The sequence below is a fragment of the Pseudonaja textilis genome, chromosome 4 (assembly GCF_049901715.1).
Source record: "Pseudonaja textilis isolate UNSWEBS1 chromosome 4, rPseTex1.2, whole genome shotgun sequence".
In the NCBI taxonomy this organism is placed as follows: Eukaryota; Metazoa; Chordata; class Lepidosauria; order Squamata; family Elapidae; genus Pseudonaja; species Pseudonaja textilis.
In genome coordinates this window covers 15,645,061-15,671,663 of record NC_141993.1, presented here as the reverse complement: position 1 = coordinate 15,671,663, position 26,603 = coordinate 15,645,061, and the positions used below count along the sequence as shown (strand labels likewise).

The following is a 26,603-nucleotide window of genomic DNA, read 5'->3' as shown; positions in this document are numbered from 1 at the left end:
ATCTTCTTATCCACTACAGAGCATCCAGCATACCACACCGTTACACAGTATGCCAAAATGCTCTTGATGGTAGAACGGTAAAAAGTAACCAACAACTTCTAGTGTAATGAAGAGAGCAGGAGACCACATATATATATTCTGGCTATTGCTTTTCTCGATAAGGTAAATTCGGTGAAAATGGTATTAATTGATCACTTGCAAAAGTATCCTAAACCAGGGGATCCCCAATTCCCAGTCCACAGACCAGCACTGGTGCAAAGCATGCCAGAAACTGGGCTGTTCAAACAAGCGAAGCCCTATCCCTGGAATGCAGGCAGCATGCAAAATCCCACCCCAGGCAGTCCGCAGAAAATATCTTTCCATGTGTAAACTGTCTTCGCCCTCTAGAGGTCTAGGCAGAAATGCCACATGAATGTTTCTATTAAGATAAAAAATATATATTGAAGAATAACTTGAAAAAGACACAAAGGTTTGGCAGGTGAAAAAGTGATATCGAAATCCCTTGAAGAACAGATTATAGAAATATTTTTTTTAAATGTAAGGAGATAATATTGTTAGAGAATGAGTTCCTTGGAAAAGTGAGGTGGCAAACGGCCAACTGGGAAAGCAACAAGTGCAATATTTTTTATACTTTTTACACTACTGTGCTTAAAGCTATACAGGTGTAACTTGAAAAATTAGAATATCATGCAAAAGTTTATTTATTTCAGTAATGCAACTTAAAAGGTGAAAGTAATTTATGAGATACTCATTACATGCAAAGCAAGATAGTTCAAGCCGTGATTTGTCATAATTGTGATGATTATGGCTTACAACTCATGAAAACCCCAAATCCACAATCCTTTAACCCAACTTCATAACAACCAGTGAACAGTTCGAGAAAGAATGAGTAGGGATGAGATGAGGACAAAGTTGTGGGACATTGCAGAAAGAAAGATATTGCCATGACATCTGTGCTCTGTGCTTAAGCATCAGCAGATAAAGTGCCTCTGTTATATTATTTATTTTTTGTCCAGTGTATTCTTATTTTATAGAATCATAGAGCTGGAGGTCTTGGTCCAACCCCCTACCCAATGCAGGAGAATTTATTCCATCCTGGATGAATGGCTGTCCAATCTTTTCTTAACAAACCTCCAGCAATGGTTTGCTCACAGCTTCTGGAAGCAAGAGGATTAATTGTTCTTTCGGGAAATTTCTTCTTAGTTCCAGGTTACCTTTAATGAGCTTCCATCCATTGCTTGTCTTGCCTTCTTGCTTTAGAGAATAAATTGACTCCGATTTCTCTGTGACAATCCTTTGTTGAAAGGCTGGAAAATGCCTTTCTTTTGAGGATTCGATTTTCCTGCTGGGAGGGCTCCAGTGCAAGGACATAGACAGAGACAACTGCTTGGAAGCGGGTTCCTTTAATTTTCAGGAAGGCAAGAGATAGCAAGAAGTCTGCGTTCCTGGGGCTAGCCATCTTTGTATAATAAACTCCTGATTTTTATACCTTTTCTCCTTTTGTGTGTGAGTGCTTGTGTTTGTATTTCTTAATGTTTTAAATCCTGTCAGGGGGTTGTCTTCATTTCCGCCAGAGGGTAAACTCTGCAGGGTGGTTTGATTGGATTATCAGTTTCATCCTAATGTTTTCTTATATTTGTTTGGTGGCAATCTCCTGTCTGCTATGGAATTTATTTCGTGTCTTTTGTCTATTTGTTTTGCTGATTTGGCATGACCTTTTGTTTGTAAGGGATTTCTTTTTCTTGTTTCCCTAGCTTTCTTAATTACTTGGCTTTTGTCTAGGGGGCTTCTTTCAATACCTTTTATCAAATCTCTTTTCCTATGCAAGTTTGTTTTATGGCTGGCCTGATGTTCCCTTTGGGCTTTTCCTGCTTGGGTATCACCACTGTCCTCATGAAGTTCCCTTTCCACACCTTCAAATACTGGAAGACATTCATGTCATCCCCAATCTTTCTCTTCGATAGGCTAGCGCAGGGGTCTCCAACCTTGGCCACTTTAAGCCTGGAGGACTTCAACTCCCAGAATTCCCCAGCCAGCAAAGCTGGCTGGGGAATTCTGGGAGTTGAAGTCCTCCAGGGTTAAAGTGGCCAGGGTTGGAGGCCCCTGCGCTAGCGTGACATACTCACCTCGGAAGGATAGAAGGTTGAGGCAACTTTGAGCCTGGTGAGATTCAAATCGCCAAATAAATGAATGATAAAATTCTGCAGAAAATCACTGGCTTCTATTAACTCTTAACTGTCATAATTCTCCCCCTTTAGACTTTCTGATATGAAATATTCCATAGTTACTTTCTTGGATAAAACAACAGGAATAAGAACAAGGCATTTTTACTTTTTTTTTTTTTCGTCTATGTGCAGAAGTAGGTAGATCAGTGTTGTTCAGAAGACATTGCATTATCTTTGCATAATGGGATTCTTGGAGAAAGGAGCAGACTTTAAGATGTGTGGACTTCAGTTCCCAGAATTCCCCAGCCAGAATGGCTGGCTGGGGAATTCTGGAAGTTGAAGCAATAGTGGGATTCAAAAATTTTTACTAGCAGTTCTGTGGGCGTGGCTTGGTAGGTGTGGCAAGGGAAGGACACTGTAAAATCCCCATTCCCACCCCTTTCCAGGTGAAAGGTTACTGCAAAATCCCATTCCCTCCCTACCCCACTAACCTGCTTTCCAGCTCCGTTCTCCTATGCAGGGCAACCAAAGAAGACCCAGCCGATCAGCTGGGACTCGGGAGGCAGAGAATAGATGGGGCAGGGCCAGTCAGAGGTGTCATTTGCCGGTTCTCCGAACTACTCAAAATTTCCGCTACCGGTTTTCCAGAACTGGTCAGAACCTACTGAATACCACCTCTGAGTTGTGAAAGTTGGTAAGGTTGAGAACCATGGTCCCAACCTGCTGTGCAAAGGCCCCTGAATCCCTCAAAACCCTAACTAGGAACATACTACTGATGGCTGGAAAATGGGAGGGCTGGACTAAGGTGATTTCTAACATTTTCACACCTAGAATCATTATAATTTCTCTGAGTGCAATCTCAACCAATTCTGAGTTTAGGGAAGGACAGATTAAGGAGCAGGGTATGAAATTGAAGCATTAAAATGAACCCTTGGAGAAAACAAACTTCAGGTGCTGTAACATGCTAATTTTTGTGGGTTGCTGCTTTTTTAAAGTAAGTACAGGACATGAGAACCAATCTGCTTGAGTGTCTCTAGAAAAATAGCTCTTCAAACTGAACAGTGTGTAGCCACAAATGTTTTCTCCAGCAGGCATTGCTTTTTCAAGAAAATGCATGAGGAATTTCTTTTTCTGCTCTCTCAGCATTATTAAACATGCATTGAAATCAAATAGACTTCATATTTTAATAGCAACATCAAATAAATGCAAGAAAACTTAACATACAATGAGTGCCACCCAAGAGACAACTTTTATGGGGGAAAACATTAATTTATTACATTTTATACATTAGCCTTTTTGCTTGCTTGGATGGATATGTGTTGGAGATGCTGTAAGATTCCTCCACCCAGTAGTGAGATTGACTAGGTGATCTCGGAGGTACCTTCCAACCTTCATATTCTGTGAAAAAAAATACTGCAGCAGGTAAACAGCACCAGCTCTCGACATATAGCTATGGTATATTATACCTATTCTCCAATAAGTATTTATGCAATACAAATGATATTTTAACATTAACAAGAAATTACTAAATTAGGACAGAGAACAGGGGTTGTATAAATACACTCAAAAGAAACTGACTTCTTTAAAACAAACCTATGGAACTTGGCCATTTAATATTTTGAATTGTGCTAGGCACAATGAAGAAATACGAAGTACGGTGTTGTATATCAGGCAGCTTAGGAGACAGTGTCCAGATAAGGCAAATTCTCCCATCGGTTTTGACATGACAAATTGTATCCCGTGTTCTTTCTGACCATCAACTGCAAAAATGGACCCTTTTGGATTGATCGGTGCCACAACAGTTGATGTTGCAGTTGATCTTTCTTGCCCACTCAGGTCTGTGAGATCAATTTAATTTTCAGCAACTTGGTGCATACGTTTGGCCACGGCTGTAATTAAGGCTGCTCCTTTTCCACTTCCATCTTCAGACAGCATAAAAGTTACATCACATTGTGGTGCCAGCTCCTTCACAGTTTCTTGCAGAATCCTAGAAAAGCTAAACGCAAAAAGAAGAAACACAAGCAGGTTTTGACAGATATGATGTTTTGCACAATCCAATTGCAAATGTAAGAAATGGTTTACGTTGCAAAGACTGGAGAGAGGAGAATGCACAAGATACTCTGAATGTCTTGTAATGCTCTCAATCCACCGAGGGCAAAATTTTACAGTGTGTGCCCAGGTTAAGAGGGCCAACTTTGCTCTCACATCAATATAAGATAGTATTATGCAGGCAATTATCATTTAATGATCAGATTTGGGGCTGGTAATTCTGTTTGCTAAGGGACATAGTTGTTAAGCAAGAGATCCTGTGACCATGTTAGGCTTACAGCCTCACTTCCACTGTGGTTAAGTGAATCACCGGCAGTCATTAAGTGAGATGACCACGATTTGCAATTTCTTCTTCACTGCTTGTCAGAAGTTGGCTGTGAAGTTCAAAAATGGTGGTCAATGGCCACCCATCGGCTGCCAAGCACCAGAAACTCGATCACAGGGGAAATTGCAATGGTTGTAAGCAGGGGTGGGATTCAAATTTTTTAATAACCAGTTCTGTGGGCATGGCTTAGTTGGTGGGCGTGGCTTGGTGGTCATGTGACTGGCTGGGCATGACCAACTCAACATCACTCACATCGAGGCACTCATCTCCTCGCCTGGCTTCTCATGACTGTGGGGATGCTGCAACAGTCGTAAGTGTGAAAAATGGTCATGAGTCACTTTTCAGTATCATTGTAACTTTGAACGGTCACTCCACACAACCAAAGTACCAGCAAAGGAGGGGGAAAAAACTCCAGAGAAGTTCCTGAGACAGGAAGTCTAGTCCTGCCAAGAATGTAATAAGGATTAACGGAGAGGAAGTTTCTGTAAGCAACACCAGAATGTTTCCTTCCTGCCTTCCTTACAGGATTAGGCCAGTAATTTCTTTTAACAACCGGTTCTCCAAACTGCTTAGAATGTTAATAACCGGTTCTAAAGAATAGGTGCAAACTGGTAGAATCCCACACCTGGTTGTAAGCACATGGACTGGTCATAATGTTACTTTGTCAGTGCCCTTGTAGTTTTAAACAGTTGCTAAACAGGGCAGTTGTTAAGCGAGGTCTTCCTGTTAGTTCTTTGTAAGAGCAAAGGATCTAGGAATGTTGAAGATGTGACTTGGGATGGCCTGGTTCTAAGCTCCTTCACTGCTAACAAATACAAAGAGGAGGTGAGATCCTCACAAGGATTCCTTTAAAGCAGAGGTCTCCAAACGTGGCAACTTTAAGACTTTGGACTTCAATTCCCAGAATTCTCCAGCCAACTGACTGGAGAATTCTGGGAGTTGAAGTCCACAAGTCTTAAAGTTGCTAAGTTTTGGGACCCTTGCTTTAAACCTTCTCCTTTATCTCTTGCTCTGCCAATCCTTGTTTGAAAATTATTAAACACAGTGTCCATCTCTTTCTTTGTTCCTTTCTGATCTTCTGCAAAGTTGTATGTAGCTACTCAAATACACATTCTTCATCTATTTCCAGTATATAAACTTCCTTTTCATTAAAATTACAACATTACAGGCCAGGAAGAAGCCCCCCCCCCCCACCCCCTAGCTAAAAATGTTTCCTGTTCCCTGATACAACGGAAATGCACAAGAATGCCCTTACTTTGAGAAGAGCTATTAGTGACACTCGCCATACGTACCCAAACTAATACATTTGCAAACTACACACCCCTCTTGGTTCTGCTTTGGGGATCATAAGACTATAGAAAAGAATATAAAGGCTCTTTTAAATTTGAATTATTTGCTTCCATATCTGGTTACTCAAGTCAACATTTTCCCAGCAATTCTTCTACCACAGTGTCACCGCTCTCATACTTGAAGTATCTCTTGATATCGCTCAGCCATCGCTGAAATAATATAAAGCCTCTTCTAATGATGTCTCAATGGCCAAATGATGTGCCACAGAGCGAGATGCTCATTGGAGGCATCCTGGTCCAATTTTCATAATGGGTACAGAATAAATATGAAACATTAGCTCTCACTGGAAGAAACATCCCACTTAACATCCGACGTGTAACCCAAGACAGACTTGTCTGAGGCTGTATCAATTGCCCTCCATCAGTTAATATCTCCAGGTTGTGAATATTTCTTGTTGGCAAGTTAGTTGACTCTTCTTGCTCCTAAGACAGAGAGAACATCCCAAGAAGGTCCAATATGAAGTCCCATCTCTGATCCAACATCACTCAAAACTAGGCAAGCATGCCCCCAACTACCTCTATTCCAACCACAACTAGCCTTAAATGCAAGAAGCCCTGTAAATAAAATACCTGAATTTCTCCTCTTACTAAATATGACTAAATTTGACATTATATTTGTCTGTGAAACATGGCTCAACGCATCTCTCCCCGACTCCATTACCACAGTAAGAGACTATCATGTTTACCAATCAGATCGTGAAATCTGTAGAGGAGGTGGTGTTGCTATCTTCTATAAAAAAAGTCCCTACATCTAAAAAACATCCAAGTTACTCAGGAGTTTGCTATCCCTGAGACCATCATCCGTGAACTGTCCTTAAATATCACATTTCAGTTCTTACTATGTTACAGAGCTCCTGATTATGACATCGAACATGCAAACAAGCTAAATACACTACTAACATGGGCAGCATCCTGCCCACACATTTTTATCTTCCTTGGTGACTTCAATCTACCTCATATTAACTGGACCCTTAACAAATGTACAACTGAACCCACACATGCAACTTTCTACAATGCAGTAACAAATCTGGGACTAGAACAACTAGTAACCAACAACACTAGACGTAACAACTGCCTCAATCTCATCTTCTGCAATAGTTTGAATTCAATTTATGGAATACAAATTAAAGAACCTTTTTCCAACACTGACCACAACATGATTGACTTTTGTCTCAAAATACGTCCACACAAAGATCATTACAACAACGGAATCTCCAATTATAACTTCAAAAAAGGCAACTATGATCTTAAAAACAACGATCTCTCATCCCTTGATTGGCAATTTCTATTCTCTGGATGCAATACTGTAGAAGACCATTACAATATATTTTTATTTGAAGTCAAAAGAGTCATCAAACTATATGTACCATTAACAAGTCCCAAAACCAGAAAAAATAAATTACCCATAACAATAAGGAAGCTTCAATCCAAAAAGAAATCACTTTGGCAGAAAAACAAATCTGATCATGTTGCCAACTTCAAAAGCCGATACAAAAATTTATGCCACCAGATAAAAACTGAATGCACAAATTATCACATTAAACAGGAAGAAAAACTTCTAAGCACCAATTCTACCCACACTTTCTACAATTTTGTAAACAACAAACTAAAAGACCCAAGGTCCATCCCACCCCTGAAAGGACCTAATGGTAAGGACTGCAACAACGACACTATTAAAGCCAACTTCTTTAACACATTCTTTGGCTCAGTATTTGTAAACAGCAATGGATCATGCCCAGTATTTCCTAGTCGAACCACAGACAACTACAATGATCTAATATATATTGATTTTACAGAAGACAATGTTGAAAAAGCACTACGCAATATAAAACCATCTCTATCTATTGGACCACACAGAATATGTGCCTACTTCTTTAAAAAGCTATCCACTGCCATAGCAGAACCTCTAAGCATAATCTTTGAAAAATCTTTCAGGACCATCTCCTTGCCAAAACTATGGTCACAAGCCATGGTCATCCCCATCTTCAAAAAGGGAGACCCCAGCCTCGTTGAAAACTACAGACCAATCTCTTGGTCTCTCTCCTGTAAAGTCATGGAATCAATTATTAACTAATCCATCATCCTCCACTTAGAAACCCAAAACCTTCTCTCTAATAAACAATTTGGTTTCAGGAAAAAACTATCATGTAATCTGCAACCCTTACACTGCAAAAACATATGGACTACACAACTCGATCAGGGCAAAGCAATAGACGTAATCTACACAGACTTCTATAAAGCCTTTGATTCAGTGGTACATGACAAACTACTCCTAAAACTAAAATCTTACAGTATCTCTGGACACCTGCATAACTGGATAGAAGAATTCCTGTCAAACAGACAACAAATGGTCAAAATTGGGAGCATCCTATCAAATTCTGTACCTGTCAACAGTGGTGTCCCCCAAGGCAGTGTTCTAGGACTAACTCTTTTCATACTCTACATAAATGACCTCTGTGATCATATAAAGAGCAACTGCATTCTCTTCGCTGATGATGTAAAGCTATTCAACACCACAGACAATACTGCTACCCTTCAAAAAGACCTTGACTATGTATCAGAATGGTCAAGCAAATGGCAACTTCAAATCTCAACAAATAAATGCTCTGTCCTACATATCGGCAAAAAAAATCAGAAAATAAAATACAGGCTGAATAGTCAAGATCTTGTTGATGATCCAAACTCTGTCAAGGATCTTGGAGTACTCATCTCTAATGATCTAAGTGCTACAGCCCACTGTAACTACATAGCCAAAAAGGCGTTAAGAGTTGTTAAGCTAATTTTACGTAGCTTTTTCTCTGGTAATATTTCACTAATAACTAGAGCATACAAACCATTTGCTAGACCAATACTCGAATACAGTTTATCAGTCTGGAACCCACATTATGTATCTGATATTAACACAGTTGAGAAAGTCCAGAAATATTGCACAAGAAGAGTTCTCAACTCCTCTACTTGTTGCAGAATACCTTATGCCACCAGACTCAAAATTCTAGACCTAGAAAACCTAGAACTACGCCGCCTTCGGTCCAATCTAAGTATAGTATATAAAATCATGCATTGCAATGTCCTACCTGTCAAGGAATACTTCAGCTTCAACCATAACAACACAAGAGCAAATAATAGATACAAACTCAAGGTTAATCGCACCAAACTTGATTGCAGGAAATACGACTTCAGCAACAGAGTGCTCAATGTCTGGAATACTCTACCTGACTCTTCCCAAAACCCCAAAAACTTTAACCTTAGACTGTCTACTTTTGACCTCACCCCTTTCCTAAGAGGCCTGTAGGGGGCGTGCATAAGTGCACCAACGTGGCTACCGTCCCTGTCTTATTGTTTCTTTTATATTTTTTTAATTCTTCTTATATGTATCCATGTATTCAGAACTATGTTTTTACCTATACCTATTATCTTGTAAGTAAAAAATAAATAAAATAAATAAATAAAATATTGGATTACATAATACAATGCTGTTTCTATCAAAAGTACACTTAAAATTATATTGTAATAGATTTCCAGGCAGCAATGATTGGAAATCACAGCTCTGCTTTTTGCGGAGTCAACAAATGTAGCCAGTGAATGGATCGGCTTCTTGGAATTCCTCTCTGGACTAAGGAGAGGACATGGATCACCCCTGTTGGCTCCATACAGAATCTCCCTGTGAAGAGATCATAAAACAGTGTTCTCCAGCAGGGAAAGAAATAGGGATTTTCAAAAGCTAAGAGGCTTGTTGGACTAGAAAGAATATTTGCTGTGGGGTGTTTAAAAATGTATAAAAGAATGTATGCAGTAATTGAATTGTAAGTATTCCTTCCGTGAGAAAGTTTTGTTGATTGGAAAATAAACAGATAAAAGGGGACTTGAAGGCTGGCTGGAGGGAACCAGGGAGAACAAAACAATTATTCTTAAAAGAAAACAGTCACATAAATGCAATGGAGCAATTTGACTACAGAAGAAATGAAGGCTATTTGGGACAATATACTCAGAAGTTGCTTACAAGATTGTTTGACACTAAAGCCAGGATGTAGAATGACAAGAGAATTTATCGGATAGAACAGAGTCTGATTTGAATGTGGATTTGATTTTTAAAAAAGTTGCAAAAGTGAAATGGAAAAAAGATGCTGTGGATCTGAAAACGGATTTTAAAATGCTAAGAGCATAAAATCGAAATGGAAAACGATGCCAAAATGGATTTGGAAACGAAACAAATTGATGTCTTGATCATCAAAGGGGTCAAAAATAATAATAAAAGGGCAGAATGACATTGAAAGCCTTCTTTTTTTTGATTTACAAAAAGGAAGTGTGAAGCCAATGAAACTCTTTCTGAGAGGAGATAGAGAGGAATTACAAAGCTATTCTTGAAAGTAGACCAAGAGAAAATGATAAGAAATCAATTTGTAAGATTCTAGTGGACAGAACTAAAGATCAATATTTTTTTTTAAAAAAAATAATAAATTCAGGATTAAAATATATATGTTGTAATTCCTCACAACTGTTGATGAAATACCAGGACTGAAGGTTCAGACTTTAAATATCTGTTTATAAGTGAAAAAATAATTCTTTTGCCTCATTTCTTCACTGAAATGTATATATGTTAATATTTTTGGTAGCTCTCAGTAGACTTTGGCATTTGCAATTTGATTATTACACAGGATGAGATATGGGGAAAGCTTTTTTCATTGAAGTATTAGAGAAAGTGTCAAATTATTCAAATTGTTTATACTTGCCTGTAGGGAGGGAGGAGTTATTTTTTTTATTTCTTATTTTTCTTTTCTCTTTTTTCTATTTCTTTTCACTTTTCTTTTTCCTTAATTTTTATATTTTATTTCATTTCTATTAATTCATTTGCATTTGCAAACTTTGACAAGATTATTGTAAAAAATTATCACATAATACAATATAATAGATGTTCAATGGATACTGCAAACTTCAAAAAATTGTAAGCTTGATAAATAAATTATTTATTTTTTAGCTGATTAAGTGATGCTGGAAAATTTCTTAAGACTATTTTCAGGTGCATTAGTGAAGCAGAACACTTATAAAATATTCATGATAGCCTTCTAACAATGGAAGCGATAGTGCATTTCTTTAACGATAAGAATTCTTATACCACCTTAGGCATAACAGAAGATTTCCATTTTATGGTTTTGATGGAGTACACATTTATGAAATTTTCCATTCATAAAAAAAGTACATGACAAGTGATTTGGAAATTCTCTTTTTCAGGTAGGTAGCAAGAGAAAGACTGATCTATGTATGGAAACTGTGAAACAATCTGAATTTGAAGAGAAAAGGGAATTTGGAAAGTGGATAGTTGTGCCTGATTCTGTCTCTATATTATAATATACTGCTGTTATACTATAATAATGGAGTGGTATTCCTGGAATCTCTGTGGGAGTATTTCTCAGCCTCGGCAGCTTTAAGATGTATGAACTTCAATTCCCAGAATCCCTCAGCCATCAAACTGGCTGGGGAATTCTGGGAGTTGAAATCCTCACATTTTGAGGCTGCGCTAGTGTGTCCACTTCTTGAACTGGAGGTGTCCACTTGAACTGGAGGGATGATGTTGATTAGATGGTCTTCAAAACCAGTGCAGTTAAAGGCAACTTAAGTCTGTTGCCCTCACAGACTGCAGCCAAAGTGAAGACTGTGTTATGAGGGCACAGCAGAAAACCATTTGTACTATGGTTAAATGCCAGTGGGGATCACTACAGAGGTGGTATTCAGCAGGTTCTGACCAGTTCTGGAGAACTGGTAGCGGAAATTTAGAGTAGTTCGGAGAACCGGCAAATACCACGTATTACTGGAGATTTTACAGTATCCTTGCCCTGCCATGCCCACCAAGCCACACCCACAGAACCGGTAGTAAAAAAATTTGAATCCCACCATTGCATCACTAGTATAAGTATAAATAATCTTTGACTTAAAACAGTTCATTTAAGGTAAAGGCTCCCCCCGCACGTACATGCTGGTCATTTCCGTCTCTAGGGGGCCGTGCTCATCTCCATTACAAAGCTGAAGAACCAGCGCTGTCCTAAGATGTCTCTGTGGTCATGTTGCCGGCATGACTAAATGCCGAAGGCGCACGGAACTCTTTTACCTTCCCACCAAAATGGTCTCTATTTTTCGACTTGCATTTTTTACATGCTTTCAAACTGCTAGGCTGCCAGGAGCTGGGACAAGCAGGGGTGGGATTCTACCAATTCGCACCTATTCGCTAGAACCGGTTGTTAACATTCTAAGCAGTTCGGAGAACCGGTTGTTAGAAGAAATTATTGGCCTAATCCTGTAAGGAAGGCAGGAAGGAAACATTCTGGTGTTGCTTACAGAAACTGCCTCTGTTAACCCTTATTACATTCTTGGCAGGACTAGACTTCCTGTCTCTGGAACTTCTGTGGAGTTTTTCCCCCTCCTTTGCTGGCACTTAGCTTGTGTGGAGTGACCATTCAAAGTTACAATGGCACTGAAAAAAGTGACTTATAACCATTTTTCACACTTATGACTGTTGCAGCATCCCCACAGTCATGAGAGGCCAAGTGAGAAGATGCATACCTCGATGTGAGTGATGTTGAGTTGGCCACACCCAGCCAATAACATGACTACCAAGCCATGTCCACCCAGTCACATGACCACCAAACCACGCCCACCACCTAAGCCACGCCCACAGAACTGGTTGTTAAAAATTTTGAATCCCACCCCTGGGAACAAGTAACGGGAGCTCACTCTGTTACGCAGCACTAGGGATTCGAACTGCCGAACCGCCGACCATTCTGATCGACAAGCTCAGCATCTTAGCCATTGAGCCACTGCATCTCCCGAAAAACAGTTCATTTAGTAACCATTCAAAGTTACAACAACACTGAAAAAAGTGACATGACCATTTTTCACACTTACAACCCAGTCACATGATCAAAATTCAAACGCTTGTCAATTGACTCATATTTATGACAGTTGCAGTGTCCTGCGGTCATGTGGTCCCCCTTTGTGACCTTCTGACAAGCAGAGTCAATGGGGAAGCCAGATCCACTTAACAACCATGTTGCTAACAACAACTTTCAGTGCTTCACTTAACAACGGTGGCAAGAAAGGTCATAAAACGGGACAAAGCTCACTTAACAAACACCTCACTTAGCAAAAGACCTGTTGGGCTCAATTGGGATCGTAAGTCGAGGACTACCTGTAAATAGGGAAGAATAGAGAGGCATGAAGGGAGATGGAGAATCCTTGAAAAGAAAAGAGCGTCCAATATCTGTGTCCATATTGGACTAAAATACACACAAGGTTGGAAAAAATGATAAAACAACACATAGACATGAGATATTTCTATTGGGGATTTTGCCTGAGACCTACAGTAAAGAAATAACATACTTGATTATTAATGTATTAACTGCAGCTAGAATTGTATTTGCTCAAAATGGGAAAAATGAGAAAATTCCAATGGAGGAGGAGGTGATTAAGAAAATAATGGAACGTGCAGAAATTAGTAGATTAACGTTGGCAATTAGAGAACAAGAAGAAAAGGAGTACTATAAGATTTGGGAGTTATTCTATGGATGGCTAGAAAACAGAGTAAGAAATTAAAGGATATTGTATTAATAATGATACACTAAAATTGATCGTTTTGAATAAGCTTTAATATGAATATAAATTAGTAAGATTTGGGATTTGCCTTTAAGGATAGTTTGAAATTGAAATAAAAGCTTAATGACAATGTAATAATGATATAAGAGGATATATAATGTTAACTATAATATAATATGAATGTAAACTCAATAAGAAATGTATACCAATATTATTATATGCACTAGATATATGTACCTAACCGATACACTGTACAACTGGAAGATGGTTTTATTTGTTGTTTTTGTTATAAAAATAAAAAAATAAAAAATAAAGGAAAGAATAGGGCATCTCATTCTTTGAAGTATTTCTTATTTCCTTTCAAGTTCTACATGAATGCCACAAAAAATGTTATTCTCATCTTAATGCAAAAATGTGAAATCAGTTCAGAGTTGCAGCGTGAAAAAGGTTTTGATCCTTTTTATTCCTAATCACGAAGCAGAATATTTCCTTAGTCCTTTGCTACCCTCAAAAAAAAAAACCCAGCCAAATCCGTACAACCAAAGAGATGCTTAAATACTCACTGTGGGTGTAGCTTGTATAAGGTACCGTCCACTCCGATGGTAGTTTTGAGGTGTTCCAGTTTCCTGTTGTCACGTATCTTCTCAACAACAGCAGCCAATCCACCTCCGCAGAGCTGGGCAGCTCTTTTTGAAACGCAGCCACACACTTCTTTCACAATGATGCTGTCATCACAAGTCCCATCCAGCCCAAGTTGTTGTAAGATTCTCCTCACTTGAAGCAGGGCGAGGCGATCGCTGTCTCAGCCAAAATAGAACAGACCCTTTTGATTACTCAATAGCGCTTCTTACAAAGAACTGGAAAGCTGCATTTCTGTTTTTTTAAGGAGCATTTTGGTGATATGTTGGTTCCTTGGCACTATATTCTTCCCACCCATGACTATGATTCCTTTTTAAACAAGATTTAGAATGATTAATCAAGTGCCATCAAGACATTTTTGACACCTGACAATCGCATAGGCAGATGTTCTCCATGAGTTAAGAATGAACTTTGTTTGAATACTACATGCTACTCTTAGCTTAATGTCACAACACCCTGAAATACAAATTTTTGGAATGTTTAAAATGACTTTTTCCATTCCCAGCAGAAAAAAACATCTCCTTGTCCAGCTATTCCTGAATTGGGGCTCTCAGGAGTCACAGAAAGTATGGCTGATGATGAAGATGACCAGGAACTGAAAATTAACAAAATCTGGAGGACTACAGACTTGAACTCCTTTGCAGAACAGTCTCTCTCTCTCTCTCTCTCTCCCTCTCCCTCTCCCTCTCCCTCTCCCTCCCTCTCTATATATACTGGATATATATTTTTTCATAGATTTTCACAGATACAGGTATGCAGGTCTTGCCGTGTTCGGGTCCATCAAGCAATCAAGAAATGACAACACAGCCAACCTCCCCACCAGTATATATAGGGAGACGGCAGCTCCAATCACGCTTTGCTCGCACAAGCATGAAACCGAAAGCACCAGCCTGAAGATGGCGAGTGGGACCTCGTCGAAACATTGCCAAGGTACTCTCAATCTTACACGGGAAAAGACTCGAACACGCCAAGACCTGCATATCTATCTGTGTGTGTGTGTGTGTGTGTGTGTGTGTGTGTATCTATATAACTATCTATATAGCAATCTATATAGCGCTCTCTCTCTCTCTCTCTCTCTCTCTCTCTCTCTCATAGATGGATTAGGGAGAGGGAGAGGGAGAGAGAGAGAGAGAGAGAAAGATCAAAGAAAGCTTCATGGAAATGCTTATACATATTCATCAGAAACCACAGTCAATTTAACAGAGCCTTTTCCTCCCTATTCAAATCAGCTCCAACCTCTGATGACTACCTGGACAAGTTAATGCAGTTTTGTAGGGGACATCTGTGGAAAGATTTACCTTTTATATTCTTCCTACAGCCAAGAAAGTGATTGGTCCAAAGCTACCCCATAGACTTCTACACTTAAGACAGGATTAAAACTCATATTTTCCTGTTCCTACTCCAGCAGCTTAACCGCTAGACCTGTAGGAGAACGACAGGCGGAGCCTGGGGTGGAGTCAAGAGAGGAATCAGCCCCGAGTTGTTACGTTCCCACCCTCTTGAATTCCGTTAACACTTATCTAGTGCCAGTTTAGTGCTGGGCATTGGTGGACTAGATTCTTGTGTATAGATATGAGCAAGAAATCCGTTTCACCGGAACTTAATGTGTAGTTTTGATTCTTCGTGCCTGAGAAGACCAGGTTGGTTCTCATAACTGAGTCTTTGCCTTTTATATAAGAAACACATATAAATAAATCATGAATCCCATTCAGCTGCTTGTGGTCTCCTATGAGGTCGAGAACTAGAAGACGGGAGATGGAGAGAAAATGCTGTTTGTACAACACAAATCGTACCTTTCAATCTGAGACAAGTATTTTGTTTCAAATATTCCTCGTCTTCTTAGTGATTCTGAAATCTGGCCTCTGAACAGGAGTCCTCTCTTGGTCAGGTCTATCAAGATCTGCCTCACTATTTCACCCAAATACATCCCACTGGTCATTTTCTCATATCTATTAAACACCAAAGGGGGAAAAAACGCCATTTGGATTTGAACAACACCAAACAGATTGTTCGTTATTGCTATGCATAAATGAGCCTTCAAGTAGTGGCCACAATAAAGGTTTCCTTAATCTTGTTTCCTCCAGTGTAGAACTGATAACCTGTGAGAACCACCAAAGGACTCTTCTCAAACCAAGAACTGGTTAAGGAGACTTAATCTTACCTATTGCCACATTTAATATTTTAATAATAGTATTTTAATCTTGCTAGTGTTGCTTAACACACAGGTGGTCCTTGATTTACAAGGACCACTCCAAGTTACAACAGCTTGGAAAAATGTGGCTTATGGCCAGTTGTCACACATACAATTGTCATGTCATTCCCATGGACATGTAATCAAAATTCAGGCGCTTGGCAACCTGCATGTATTGTATTTACATTTGCACTGTCCTGGGTCGTGTGATTACCGTTGTCGTCCTTCCCAACTGGCTTCTGACAATCAGAGTCAATGGAAGAAGACAGATTCACTTAACAATACTGTGATTCATGTAATAAGGCCATGATTCGTTTCATGATATGGCAAGAAAAGCTCGCAAATCAGGCAAACAACTACCTTGCTTAACAATAGAAATTCTAATCCCGTTCGTGATAATAAGGGAAGGACTACCTGTATTTTCATTAGAAAATATGGAATTATGATGAAAGGTTCTAATGCAGTAAGGTTCATTATTATACTCAGAGATTCTGTACTATTTTATTCTAACGTGCATTTTTGGAGAATTTTTTAAAATTATATTTCAAAACACAACGTATATTCCACATTGTAGATCAGAGGACAGTCATGTACATAAATCAATGATTTCAATCACAGTACGTTTGTTCCCAAGATGCCAATAAGATGGATCCCCCCCACCGATGCCAAACGACCAAGAGGACACAATCAAAATTAAAAGCCGTGGTGGCGCAGTGGTTAGAGTGCAGTACTGCAGGCACTTCCGCTGACTGCTGATTGCCAGCAGTTCAGCGGTTCAAGTCCCACTGGCTCAAGGTTGACTCAGCCTTCCATCCCTCCGAGGTGGGTAAAATGAGGACCCAGATTGTTGGGGCCAATATGCTGACTCTGTAAAATTGCTTAGAGAAGGGTGTAAAAAGCACTGTGAAGTGGTATATAAGTCTAAGTGCTAAAATAGAACATTCACAGATGACTTAAAGATGTTAAACATCACCAGGGGAAGATGCCGAAGGACTTGCCCAAAACCGAAAATACAGGAGATTCCTTGCTGCGCAATATGCCATATAGCATGGAAGTGCTAGTGCTGATGCTAATTTTTGTTTGGGCATGTGCACAATGGAAGCAAAATAGTCAGAGTTGACCCAAGTTGCTGCCTGCAACACTGTTTTTAATCAGTCAGACTCTGCGGATTCCCCTGCATCTGTTATGTTTTTATAATGCTGTAAGCAACATTAGATGCATTGATGCAATATTCATTTTAAGGATATTAACTCACAACATACTTTTTAGTCTTCCTGCCTTTTTTCTTTATTATGTCTTTGAATAAAAAACAAAACTGTGTTTATCTTCTTTCTCTCCGATACCTTGAAACTCATTTGTGCTCTAACTCCAGACTTGCAGCTGGAGAAGACAGATTATTTTTAATATTTTGCATTGCCTGTTCTACAGCAGAGGCTACTGAGTTCCAGAGAAAATCTGAAAATTTTGGAGGGCATCAAAACATCTACCCTTACTTTTGCTTCCCAGGATTCAGAGAGCCCGAGTCCACCTCTTGATCATATCTTGTCCTGAAATTATCCATGCAGCCATTGTCACCAAATCCTCCCCATTCTGTGTTGATGCACATTTTGCCTTCGTCGCCTTCTATTATTTCTATATGTTTCATTTCTTCCATATAGCACACGTTACTGCCTGTCCCTGAAAGACAGAAAGAACAAAAGACTTTAAAACAGCAAAACGTTTTTCTCCACGGAAGTTCAAGTGTAAGGAGATGGAAAACAATAGCTGCAGAACACGAAATAGTAATGGTTCTCATGGTTACTGTAGAAAGAGCCAGGTTACATAACTGGGCTGAAAAAATCCAGACAACCTCAAAATGGCAGCAGCGAGATCAGAAAATTCTAATAAAGTCTTTCTCAACTTTGTTTACTTTAAGACGTATGGACTTCAGCTCCCAGAATCCCCCAGTGCTTAAATCAATTTTTAAATGTATACATGTCAAGAAAAAAAGGGAAAATACAATCCTCATCAAGCCAAATCAACACATGTACCATTTTCTTTTGCAGGCCATTAGTGAAAATTAGCATTATCCCAATTATCTATGTCTTCCTGCTGCTCAGGAGTATTAAAACACAATATGAAAGGCTGGGTTTTGTCTGCTGTATATTCCTCTCGTTTTACCTGCAATGAGTCCAATCTCACAATATGGATCTTCATAACCACATGTCATCATTGTCCCAACTGTGTCATTTACCACCGCTACGATATCCAAATCAAATTCCTGCAACAGAAGTGGAGTGAGGGGTAGCCAGTGTTGTAACGCAGCATGCATTAGGGTTATGTGGACTTGAAAAAAAAATGTTTCACTTAAGAATGATTGGATTTGAATAATAATTTAAATCACTGGTTGGACGCTTGCATTCTTGCGCTTTATGTTATTTCACTTTAGCGACTGGTAAACAAAAGTGTGCATAACATCGAAACAGCCCTTGAAAAACCTCGCCAGACAGTTATAAACGTAAAACAAGTTCAGTTCAACACATAGTGGTTATAACTGCGAAGTGAGCTAGAGATACACATTCCAGCCTTAAGCTCTCCATTCAGGGCTAATGGGTTTTGATGGAGCAAGGGTGAAAAAAAATGCACAATTCACTCTGACTGAGCAGAATGACAGTGCTCCAGGCTTCCTCTTAGCCTGAGCTCCCTAACTTAGCTTAACCACTCTTCAGACCTTCTACATCAGTATTTTTCACAGGAAGTTGTGGTGTGTGGGCTTCAACTCCTACAATTTCCCAGATGCCTGGAGAATTCTGGGAGTTGAAGTCCACAAGTCTTAAAGTTGCCGAGTTTGGAGACCTCTGATACAAAGTAAAGCGAGCAACCCAGTTACCTGAGAACTTCTCAGGAATTTGGGGTGGAAATAGTGGGAAGACGGGCTGTTTTATTTTAAAATAATCAATTGCTTAATAAACTGGTATAAACCCATTTGCATAATGAGAGGGAAATCTGCATTTTTAGATTATGTTGGCTGGGTTCTCAACAACCTGTTATATATTAGTATCTTGACTGCCAATTCTAAGTTATCTTTTTGGTCAAAAGTTTGGAAGAATTTTTTTAAAAAAATGCTCAGCAGTCATTGACAGTGACTCTTTCTTTCAGTTTATTGTCCATTTGCTCTAACACTTATATGTTGCTGGACGATAAGAAATTGATTCAAATCACAGGTGTTCCATATAGGTAGTCAAAGTTACAATTGTCAAGTGAGTTTAACATACAGATGCCCAGCAGGTGGCAGCACCACCTTTAGCTTAGCTATTTATTCATTTAAAATTATACTGGCATTTCCCCCCATAAACCTGCGTCCAGGGTTTAAAGGTTTATTCTGGCCAGAACCTCACAACTACTTTTTCTTCAGAATAATGGACTGTAAACAGATTAAAGAAGTTTGTTTTTGTTTAAATGAGAGAATAATATAATGTGTGGTGGCTGTGTACACACCAGTACTTCTACTAGTGAAGCAACTGTTCAGGATAATTCACAAGGACGAGGTCAAAAAAAGCCGAGATGGCAGCCATGGCCACACAAACAAAGCCCCATCCTTTCTTTGTATGTGTCACAGCACACATTAAAAGGGGGTAGAAATTCACTGTATGGTTGTTGAAACTGTCTGTCTGTCTGTCTGTCTGTCTGTCTCTGTCTGTCTGTCTCTCTCTGTCTCTGTTTCTGTCTGTCTCTCTCTCTCTGGGTCTGTCTGTCTGTCTGTCTGTCTCTCTCTCTCTCTCTCTCTCTCTCTCTGTCTGTCTGTCTCTCTCTCTCTCTCTCTCTCTCTGGGTCTGTCTGTCTGTCTCTCTCTCTCTCTCTCTCTCTCTCTCTCTCTCTCTCTCTCTCTCTCTCTCTCTCTCTGGGTCTGTCTGTCTCTCTCTCTCTCTCTGGGTCTGTCTGTCTGCCTGCCTGTCTCTCTCTCTCTCTCTCTCTGGGTCTGTCTGTCTGTCTGTCTGTCTCTCTCTCTATCTCTGGGTCTGTCTGTCTGTCTGTCTCTCTCTCTCTCTCTCTGGGTCTGTCTGTCTGCCTGCCTGTCTCTCTCTCTCTCTCTCTCTCTCTCTCTGGGTCTGTCTGTCTGTCTGTCTGTCTCTCTCTCTGTGGGTCTGTCTGTCTGTCTCTCTCTCTCTCTCCCTCTCTCTCTGGGTCTGTCTGTCTGCCTGCCTGTCTCTCTCTCTCTCTCTCTGGGTCTGTCTGTCTGTCTGTCTCTCTCTCTCTCTCTCTCTCTCTCTGTCTCTTTCTGGGTCTGTCTGTCTGTCTCTCTCTCTCTCTCTGTCTGTCTGTCTCTCTCTCTCTCTCTCTCTCTCTCACACACACACACAGAGTCATCCTGCATCTATATTTTAAAGCCCCCCATCTTTTTTCAGATTTCTACTCATGGCTGAAAAATGAGCCCCAAAGCCATTTTAATGAGGCCACTGTCAAAAGCAACTATCTCATTTCTCTCACCCTGCAAAAGTCTTGATCAAAGATGGGCTGTTTTAATGAACTGCAGTGAAATTATGGTTCCCTGCAAATTCATAAAGAGCTTCTTCCCCTGAATCATTTTCAAAGTGCAAAAGACCCCATGACTTCTACATTTATCTTAATAATTCCAAATGAAACCAACTCGGTAGGAAAACTGCAGTAAGTCAGGGTTTCTTCTCAACCCTGGGGGCAGGCGTTTAGCTCAAAAGATGCAGGATACCGTACTTACATTTCTCCGTTTTATCGCTTCCCTTAGCAAGTCAACAACGTCCTCCCCTTCGCAATTGGTTGCCTTGAAACCTTTTGTCCACCCAACAAGAGCTCCCTGAAAAGTAGTACAACCAAAAAGGACAATTAAAAAGTGTTTACTGAAGGGAGACACCAGAGTTAGATCACCCAAATTCAAAACTGACTTTACATGTTTAGGAAAGACTCATTTCAAATTACATTTCCAAAGAAAGTTTAAGATGGGGGCATCCAACCTGGGCAGCCTTAAAACCTGTAGACTTCAACTTACAGATTTTCCCAGCCAGCATGATTAGTCGGGGGAATTCTGGGAGTTGAAGTCCACAAGACTTGAAGTTACTAAAGTTGTGCACCCCTGATTTAAATAATGTCCACAATTTACCTCCTGACAGAGACCGTGATTTCCTGGAAGAGGGAGCAGGAGGATTATGCTGTTCCACCTCTCTTTCAAGGTTGAAATTGACTTTTTGCACAGAACAAAATCTGGGATCCTCAGAAGAAATTATTAGACCAAGTTTTAGAAACTGTTCTAGCAAAAAAAAAAAAAGCACTAAACTTCTGTTTAAAATTAGATCGAGCATTCTTTCAAAAGAGTGCTAAGCCCATTTTTATGAGAAGCCCACGTAGACCTGGCAAGTGTTTTTGGAAAGCAATGATCAAGCTTTTTATCTGTAGGTGCTTCTCCACCAGCCAGTTTAATGGACTTTCCTGCAGCCAAATCTGAAACAACGGTGAAGGGCAAAGCCTTGTAACCACCAGCCAGTGGAATGGAATGGAAGGGAAGGGAAGAGAAGAATTGGAAGGGACCTTTTAGGTCATCTAATCCAACCCCCCTGCCCAAGCAGGAGACCCTACACCATTTCTGACAGATGTCAGTCTAGTCTCTTCTTGAAAGGTTCCAGTGATGAAGCTCCCACAACTTCCGAAGGCAACTTCTGTTCCATTGGTTGATTGCTTTCACTGTCAGAAAATTTCTCCTTATTTCTAGCTTAAATCTCTCCTTGACCAGTTTCCAACCATTGTTCTATCCTGGCTAAAGCAGGTGACTGTGACAGGAATTGTGTCAGAAGAAAGAAGGAAAACATTGAAAGTGGAACAGTTGAGGATCATTTTAAGCTCAGCCCAGAGTAGGAGTAGTTCTTAACTCCTGATCATAACTGGGTCTGGAATTGATGTCACGAAGCAGTGCAGTGATTAGGTGAATTGTGCCTAGTTTTATACACTTTTTGCTGCAGTCGTTAAGTGAATCTGGCTCTGCTCATCAGAATCCTCACAGGAAGATTGCAAATGGGGATCATGTGCTGCATCTCTCATGTTGCATAGATTAACACTTGTAATTAAAGAGAGAGAGCAAACTGAATATTATAAGGTATGGGAACTATCCTATCAATGGTTAGAGAAAAAAATATGCCAGCTAGACATAATTAATGGATTAGTTAAGAAGGACGATCAGGGGTGGGATCCGACCAGTATAACAACCGGTTCGGTAAGTGTGCGCATGCGCATCAAATGCGTGCAGCATGCGTGTGCATGCTACCGGGTCCGGCAAGCATTTACCTTCTCCAGCTGACAAGCGGCACTCAGCTGTGCCACGCAAAGCAGCTGAGGAGGAAAACGCAGCCACTAAAGGACAGCCTAGAGGCCGGGCGGGCGGGAGGGCCAAACGGCACACCAAAACCTCATCCCAGCGAACTAGTTCAGTGTGAGCTGCTCTTCGGAGCTACCGGTTCTATAGAACCGGACCAAACCGGTAGGATCCCACCCATGAGGACAATAGATATTTTTCATTGATAGAAATCAATAAGCTAAGATGAAAGATAAAGAGACAGTGATATTAAGTACAATAAGTATAATAAGATAAGTCTAGAGAATAATACTATGTAATGAATATGACTGTAAAGATTAACTGTATTGCACAAAATATTTTTAACCAGACGACACGTCGTCCAAATTGTGGTCCCATGACTGCAGGGATACCATCCTAAGTGCAAGCACCAGTCACAGGCCACTTTTTTCAGCACTATTGTAACTTCGAATGGACGCTAAACAAAGGGTCATAAGTCAGGGATAGGCTTGGGGATGGGCAAAGGCAGTATTCTGAGAATATGGGTGACAAATGTGATGACCCAGAGTGTAATACAAATGTAACAAAATCCAAAACGTAAATAAATGTCCTTTAATGCCTCCAACTTGGCCCCACTGTTCAATAATTCTCAGTTGGAGATAAAATATACTCAAAAATAGTCTTCAAAAGAAAGCAATATAGTCCGAACTTAATGAGCAGACAGAGGTGAAATAAAAAACTAAAACAAACTCCAGTGAAAGAAATTCCACAACAGACCGGGATAAGTAATTACCAACTTCAAGGCACAGATAATAAGACACAGTCTGTTGGAAGGACGCCAACCAAGATAACTTCAGCCCAAAATAACACACACTTTGCTTCTGGCAACACTGTGTTGTAATCGTCTCTCTTATATACTATTCTCCCCCGCTGCAACCAATGAGGGGGATCATGGCCGCTTTCTCTCTCGTAAGCCAAGTTGTTGCCTTCTCCGTTCCTCCCTGCATGTCCTAGGATGAAGAGGGGATGGTCCTGGTTCTTCCTCTGACTGCCCAGTTGGCCTCTGCCCTTCTCTAGCCTCCTCCACAACCTCTGGAGCCACAACTCCACTCCCTGTCAGCTGTTCTTCCTCTCCCTCAGAGTCTGACCCTAACAAGGGCATGACAACAAAGTTGATTCCCAGGACATGACCATGCTATGCTTGGGCTGATCAGGAAGACCCCGGAGTTGCATGGTCAGCAGTTCCCACATCAGCATGCCTTACTCAAACAAAAATCAAACAAGAAGGCCTGTTACTTTCATGCGCTCAGCACTGATTTTACACAGTCCCTCCTAATGCTGGTGCTCAAGTTCTTTTAAAGAATTCTTTATTGGCCAAGTATGATTGGATACACAAGGAATTTATCTTCGGTGCATAAGCTCTCAGTGTACATAAAAATACATTCATGAAGACACAACGCTTAGTGATAGTCATAGGATACTAAATAAGCAATCAAAATCATACTAGGCAACTAAATAAAACAATATAAATCGTAAAGTTACAAGCAACAAGGTTATAATTATAAGTGGAAGGAGATTGGCAATAGGAAGGATGAGAAGAATAATAGTAATACAGTCTTAGTAAATAGTTTGACCATGTTGTGGGAATTAGTTGTTTAGCTGAGTGGTAGCATGTGGGAAAAACCTGTCCTTGTGTCTAGTTGTTCAGGTGTGCCTTGCTCTATAATGTTGTTTTGAGGATAGAAGTTGAAAGTATTTATGTTCAGGATGTGAGGGGTCTGTAGATATTTTAAGACTCTGCTAGAGATAACCAAGCAGAAATGGAAGCACAAAATCTATTAAAAAGCATGTTCTTGTGCAAGATTGAGCACCAATTAAAACCACATTAAGAGCAGAAGCCAGTCAAGGTGGAAAATGTCAGCCTTCTCACCTTATCAATACTTGTTTGCCTGCATGGGAAAGAAAAAGTAAAACCAAGAGGAAGCCGGGCACCTTTTATTCCCATGTATTCCAAAAAATCCGCAATGCATTGGACAATGTGATCAAATAACTGAAAGGGGAAAAAAAAAAAGAATAATTAAAGGCATTTAAATACCAGTGTTTTAAATACAAGTGGATCAGCAAGGAGAATTGTTCAGGATCTTGTTAGACTGGAACAGAATATAAGTCCCAGGAATAAATAGTTAAGAAGGAGCTTTTACCTCCTCTCCGGTTCCTTGCATAATTTCCAAAGGAATTGCAAATATCTTATTGTATATCCGAACCGATTTGTTTCTTCCGCTTCTGATTTTGACAAGCAAAACTCTGAAATTTGTTCCTCCGAGATCAAGAGCTAAGTATTTTCCCTTTTCTGCAAAAGAAAAATCAGTATTTATTAAAAGCCTTCTCAATTGCTTAGAATCAATGGTGGGATTCAAAAATTTTGTACTACCGGTTCTGTGGGCGTGGCTTGGTGGGTGTGGCATCACTTGGTGGGCATGGCAGGGGAACAATTCTGTAAAAATCTCCATTCTCTCACCACTCCTGGAGGAAGTCGTTCTCCGAACTACTCTAAATTTTTGCTACCGGTTGTCCAGAACTGGTCACAACCTGCTGAATACCACCTCTGCTTAGAATGTTCCTGGTCCACCTTACACACTACAAAATATCTCAAAAATGGCCTTTTGTCTGTCTAAGGTCAGAGGTCTCCAAACTTGGCCACTTTAAGACTTGTGGACTTCAACTCCCAAAATTCAGGGAGTTGAAGTCCACAAGTCTTAAAGTTGCCCAGTTTGGAGGCCCCTGATTTAAGCAGACATACTGAATTCTAGGTAAGTTTGCTCTCAAGTAGTTATATTCAGATATAGGTAGTTCATAGTGAGATATACAGATGATAGTCCTTTGCCTTACAACTACAATTAAGCCGAACATTTTCATTGACAAGCAAGACAGTTGTTACGTAAATTTTGCCCAGTTCTGCACACTTTCTTGCCTCAGTTATTAAGTGAATGACTTCAGTTGCTAAAATAATCATACAATTGTTAAATGAATCCTGCTTCCCCATTGACTTTTCTTGTCAGGAGGTTTCAAAGGGATCACATGACCCCAGGATACAGCAACTGTACATGCCAGTTGCCAAGTATCCAGATTTTGATCAAGTGATCATGGCGATGCTGCAACGATGAAATGTGTAAATGGTCGCAAGTTGCTTTTTTCAGTGCCATTGTAACTTTGAATGGTCACTAAATGAATGGTTGTAAGTCAAGGTCTACCTACAGTTCTGAGTAAGCCATTGACCAATCCTTGACCATTCTCCAGATCTCTTCAGAAAGCTAAAGTTTAGGGTACATTAGAAACACCTAAACTTTCTATGCATGTTTAATAGTGTTTTAGCACATCTAGACAAAATCTACTTCATCTTTTTTATGCAAAAGACTGAGTCAATCTCCATTTATCATTTATATATTTTAGTATCCAGGGGGGAAACGCACTGAAATCAAAAATGCATTTTTTTTTCTTCAAAAGCAATCAAACTTGCATCACCAGAAAGATCGGCAGAAATTTAGGCTCAAGGCATTTTGAGAACGCTATATATGTACAATCCACCTTCCCTAAAACTGTTAGAGCAGAGAAATACAGATATTATACTAAGTCATGCCCCTTTGTATCGGATTTTTCATAACTTCTATCCTCCCCCTGACATTTTTAAACACCCATCCCACCCTATAGAATTAAGGAGACATTTCCTAACAGTTAGAACAATTAATCACTGGAAAGACTCCCCTCTAAGAAGTTGTGAATGCTCCAGCACTGCACATTTTTAAGAAGAGTTTGGACAACCACTTGTCTGAAGTGGTGTAGGGTTTCCTGCATAAGCAGTAGGTTTGACTAGAAGAACTCCAAGGTCCCCTCCAACTCTGCTATTCTATTCTATTCTATTCTATTCTATTCTATTCTATTCTATTCTATTCTATTCTATTCTATTCTATTCTATTCTATTCTATTCCTGTCCTGTCCTGTCCTGTTC

General features: G+C 39.9%; 1 protein-coding gene across 1 annotated transcript in view; it reads right to left on the bottom strand.

Moving 5' to 3' along the window:
• Positions 1 to 3,413: 3,413 nt before the first annotated feature.
• LOC113444692 (hexokinase HKDC1-like) overlaps positions 3,414 to 26,603 on the bottom strand; it is a 49,385-nt gene continuing 26,195 nt past the window's right edge. The window contains exons 11-18 of the mRNA XM_026713549.2: positions 24,799 to 24,947; positions 24,528 to 24,647; positions 21,017 to 21,112; positions 18,463 to 18,562; positions 17,796 to 17,979; positions 15,905 to 16,060; positions 14,036 to 14,269; positions 3,414 to 4,161 (exon numbers count right to left, since the gene is read on the bottom strand). Of these exons, the coding sequence (XP_026569334.1) occupies positions 4,017 to 4,161; positions 14,036 to 14,269; positions 15,905 to 16,060; positions 17,796 to 17,979; positions 18,463 to 18,562; positions 21,017 to 21,112; positions 24,528 to 24,647; positions 24,799 to 24,947 (1,184 nt within the window). The 3' untranslated portion in view covers positions 3,414 to 4,016. The remainder of the gene's footprint in view (positions 4,162 to 14,035; positions 14,270 to 15,904; positions 16,061 to 17,795; positions 17,980 to 18,462; positions 18,563 to 21,016; positions 21,113 to 24,527; positions 24,648 to 24,798; positions 24,948 to 26,603) is intronic.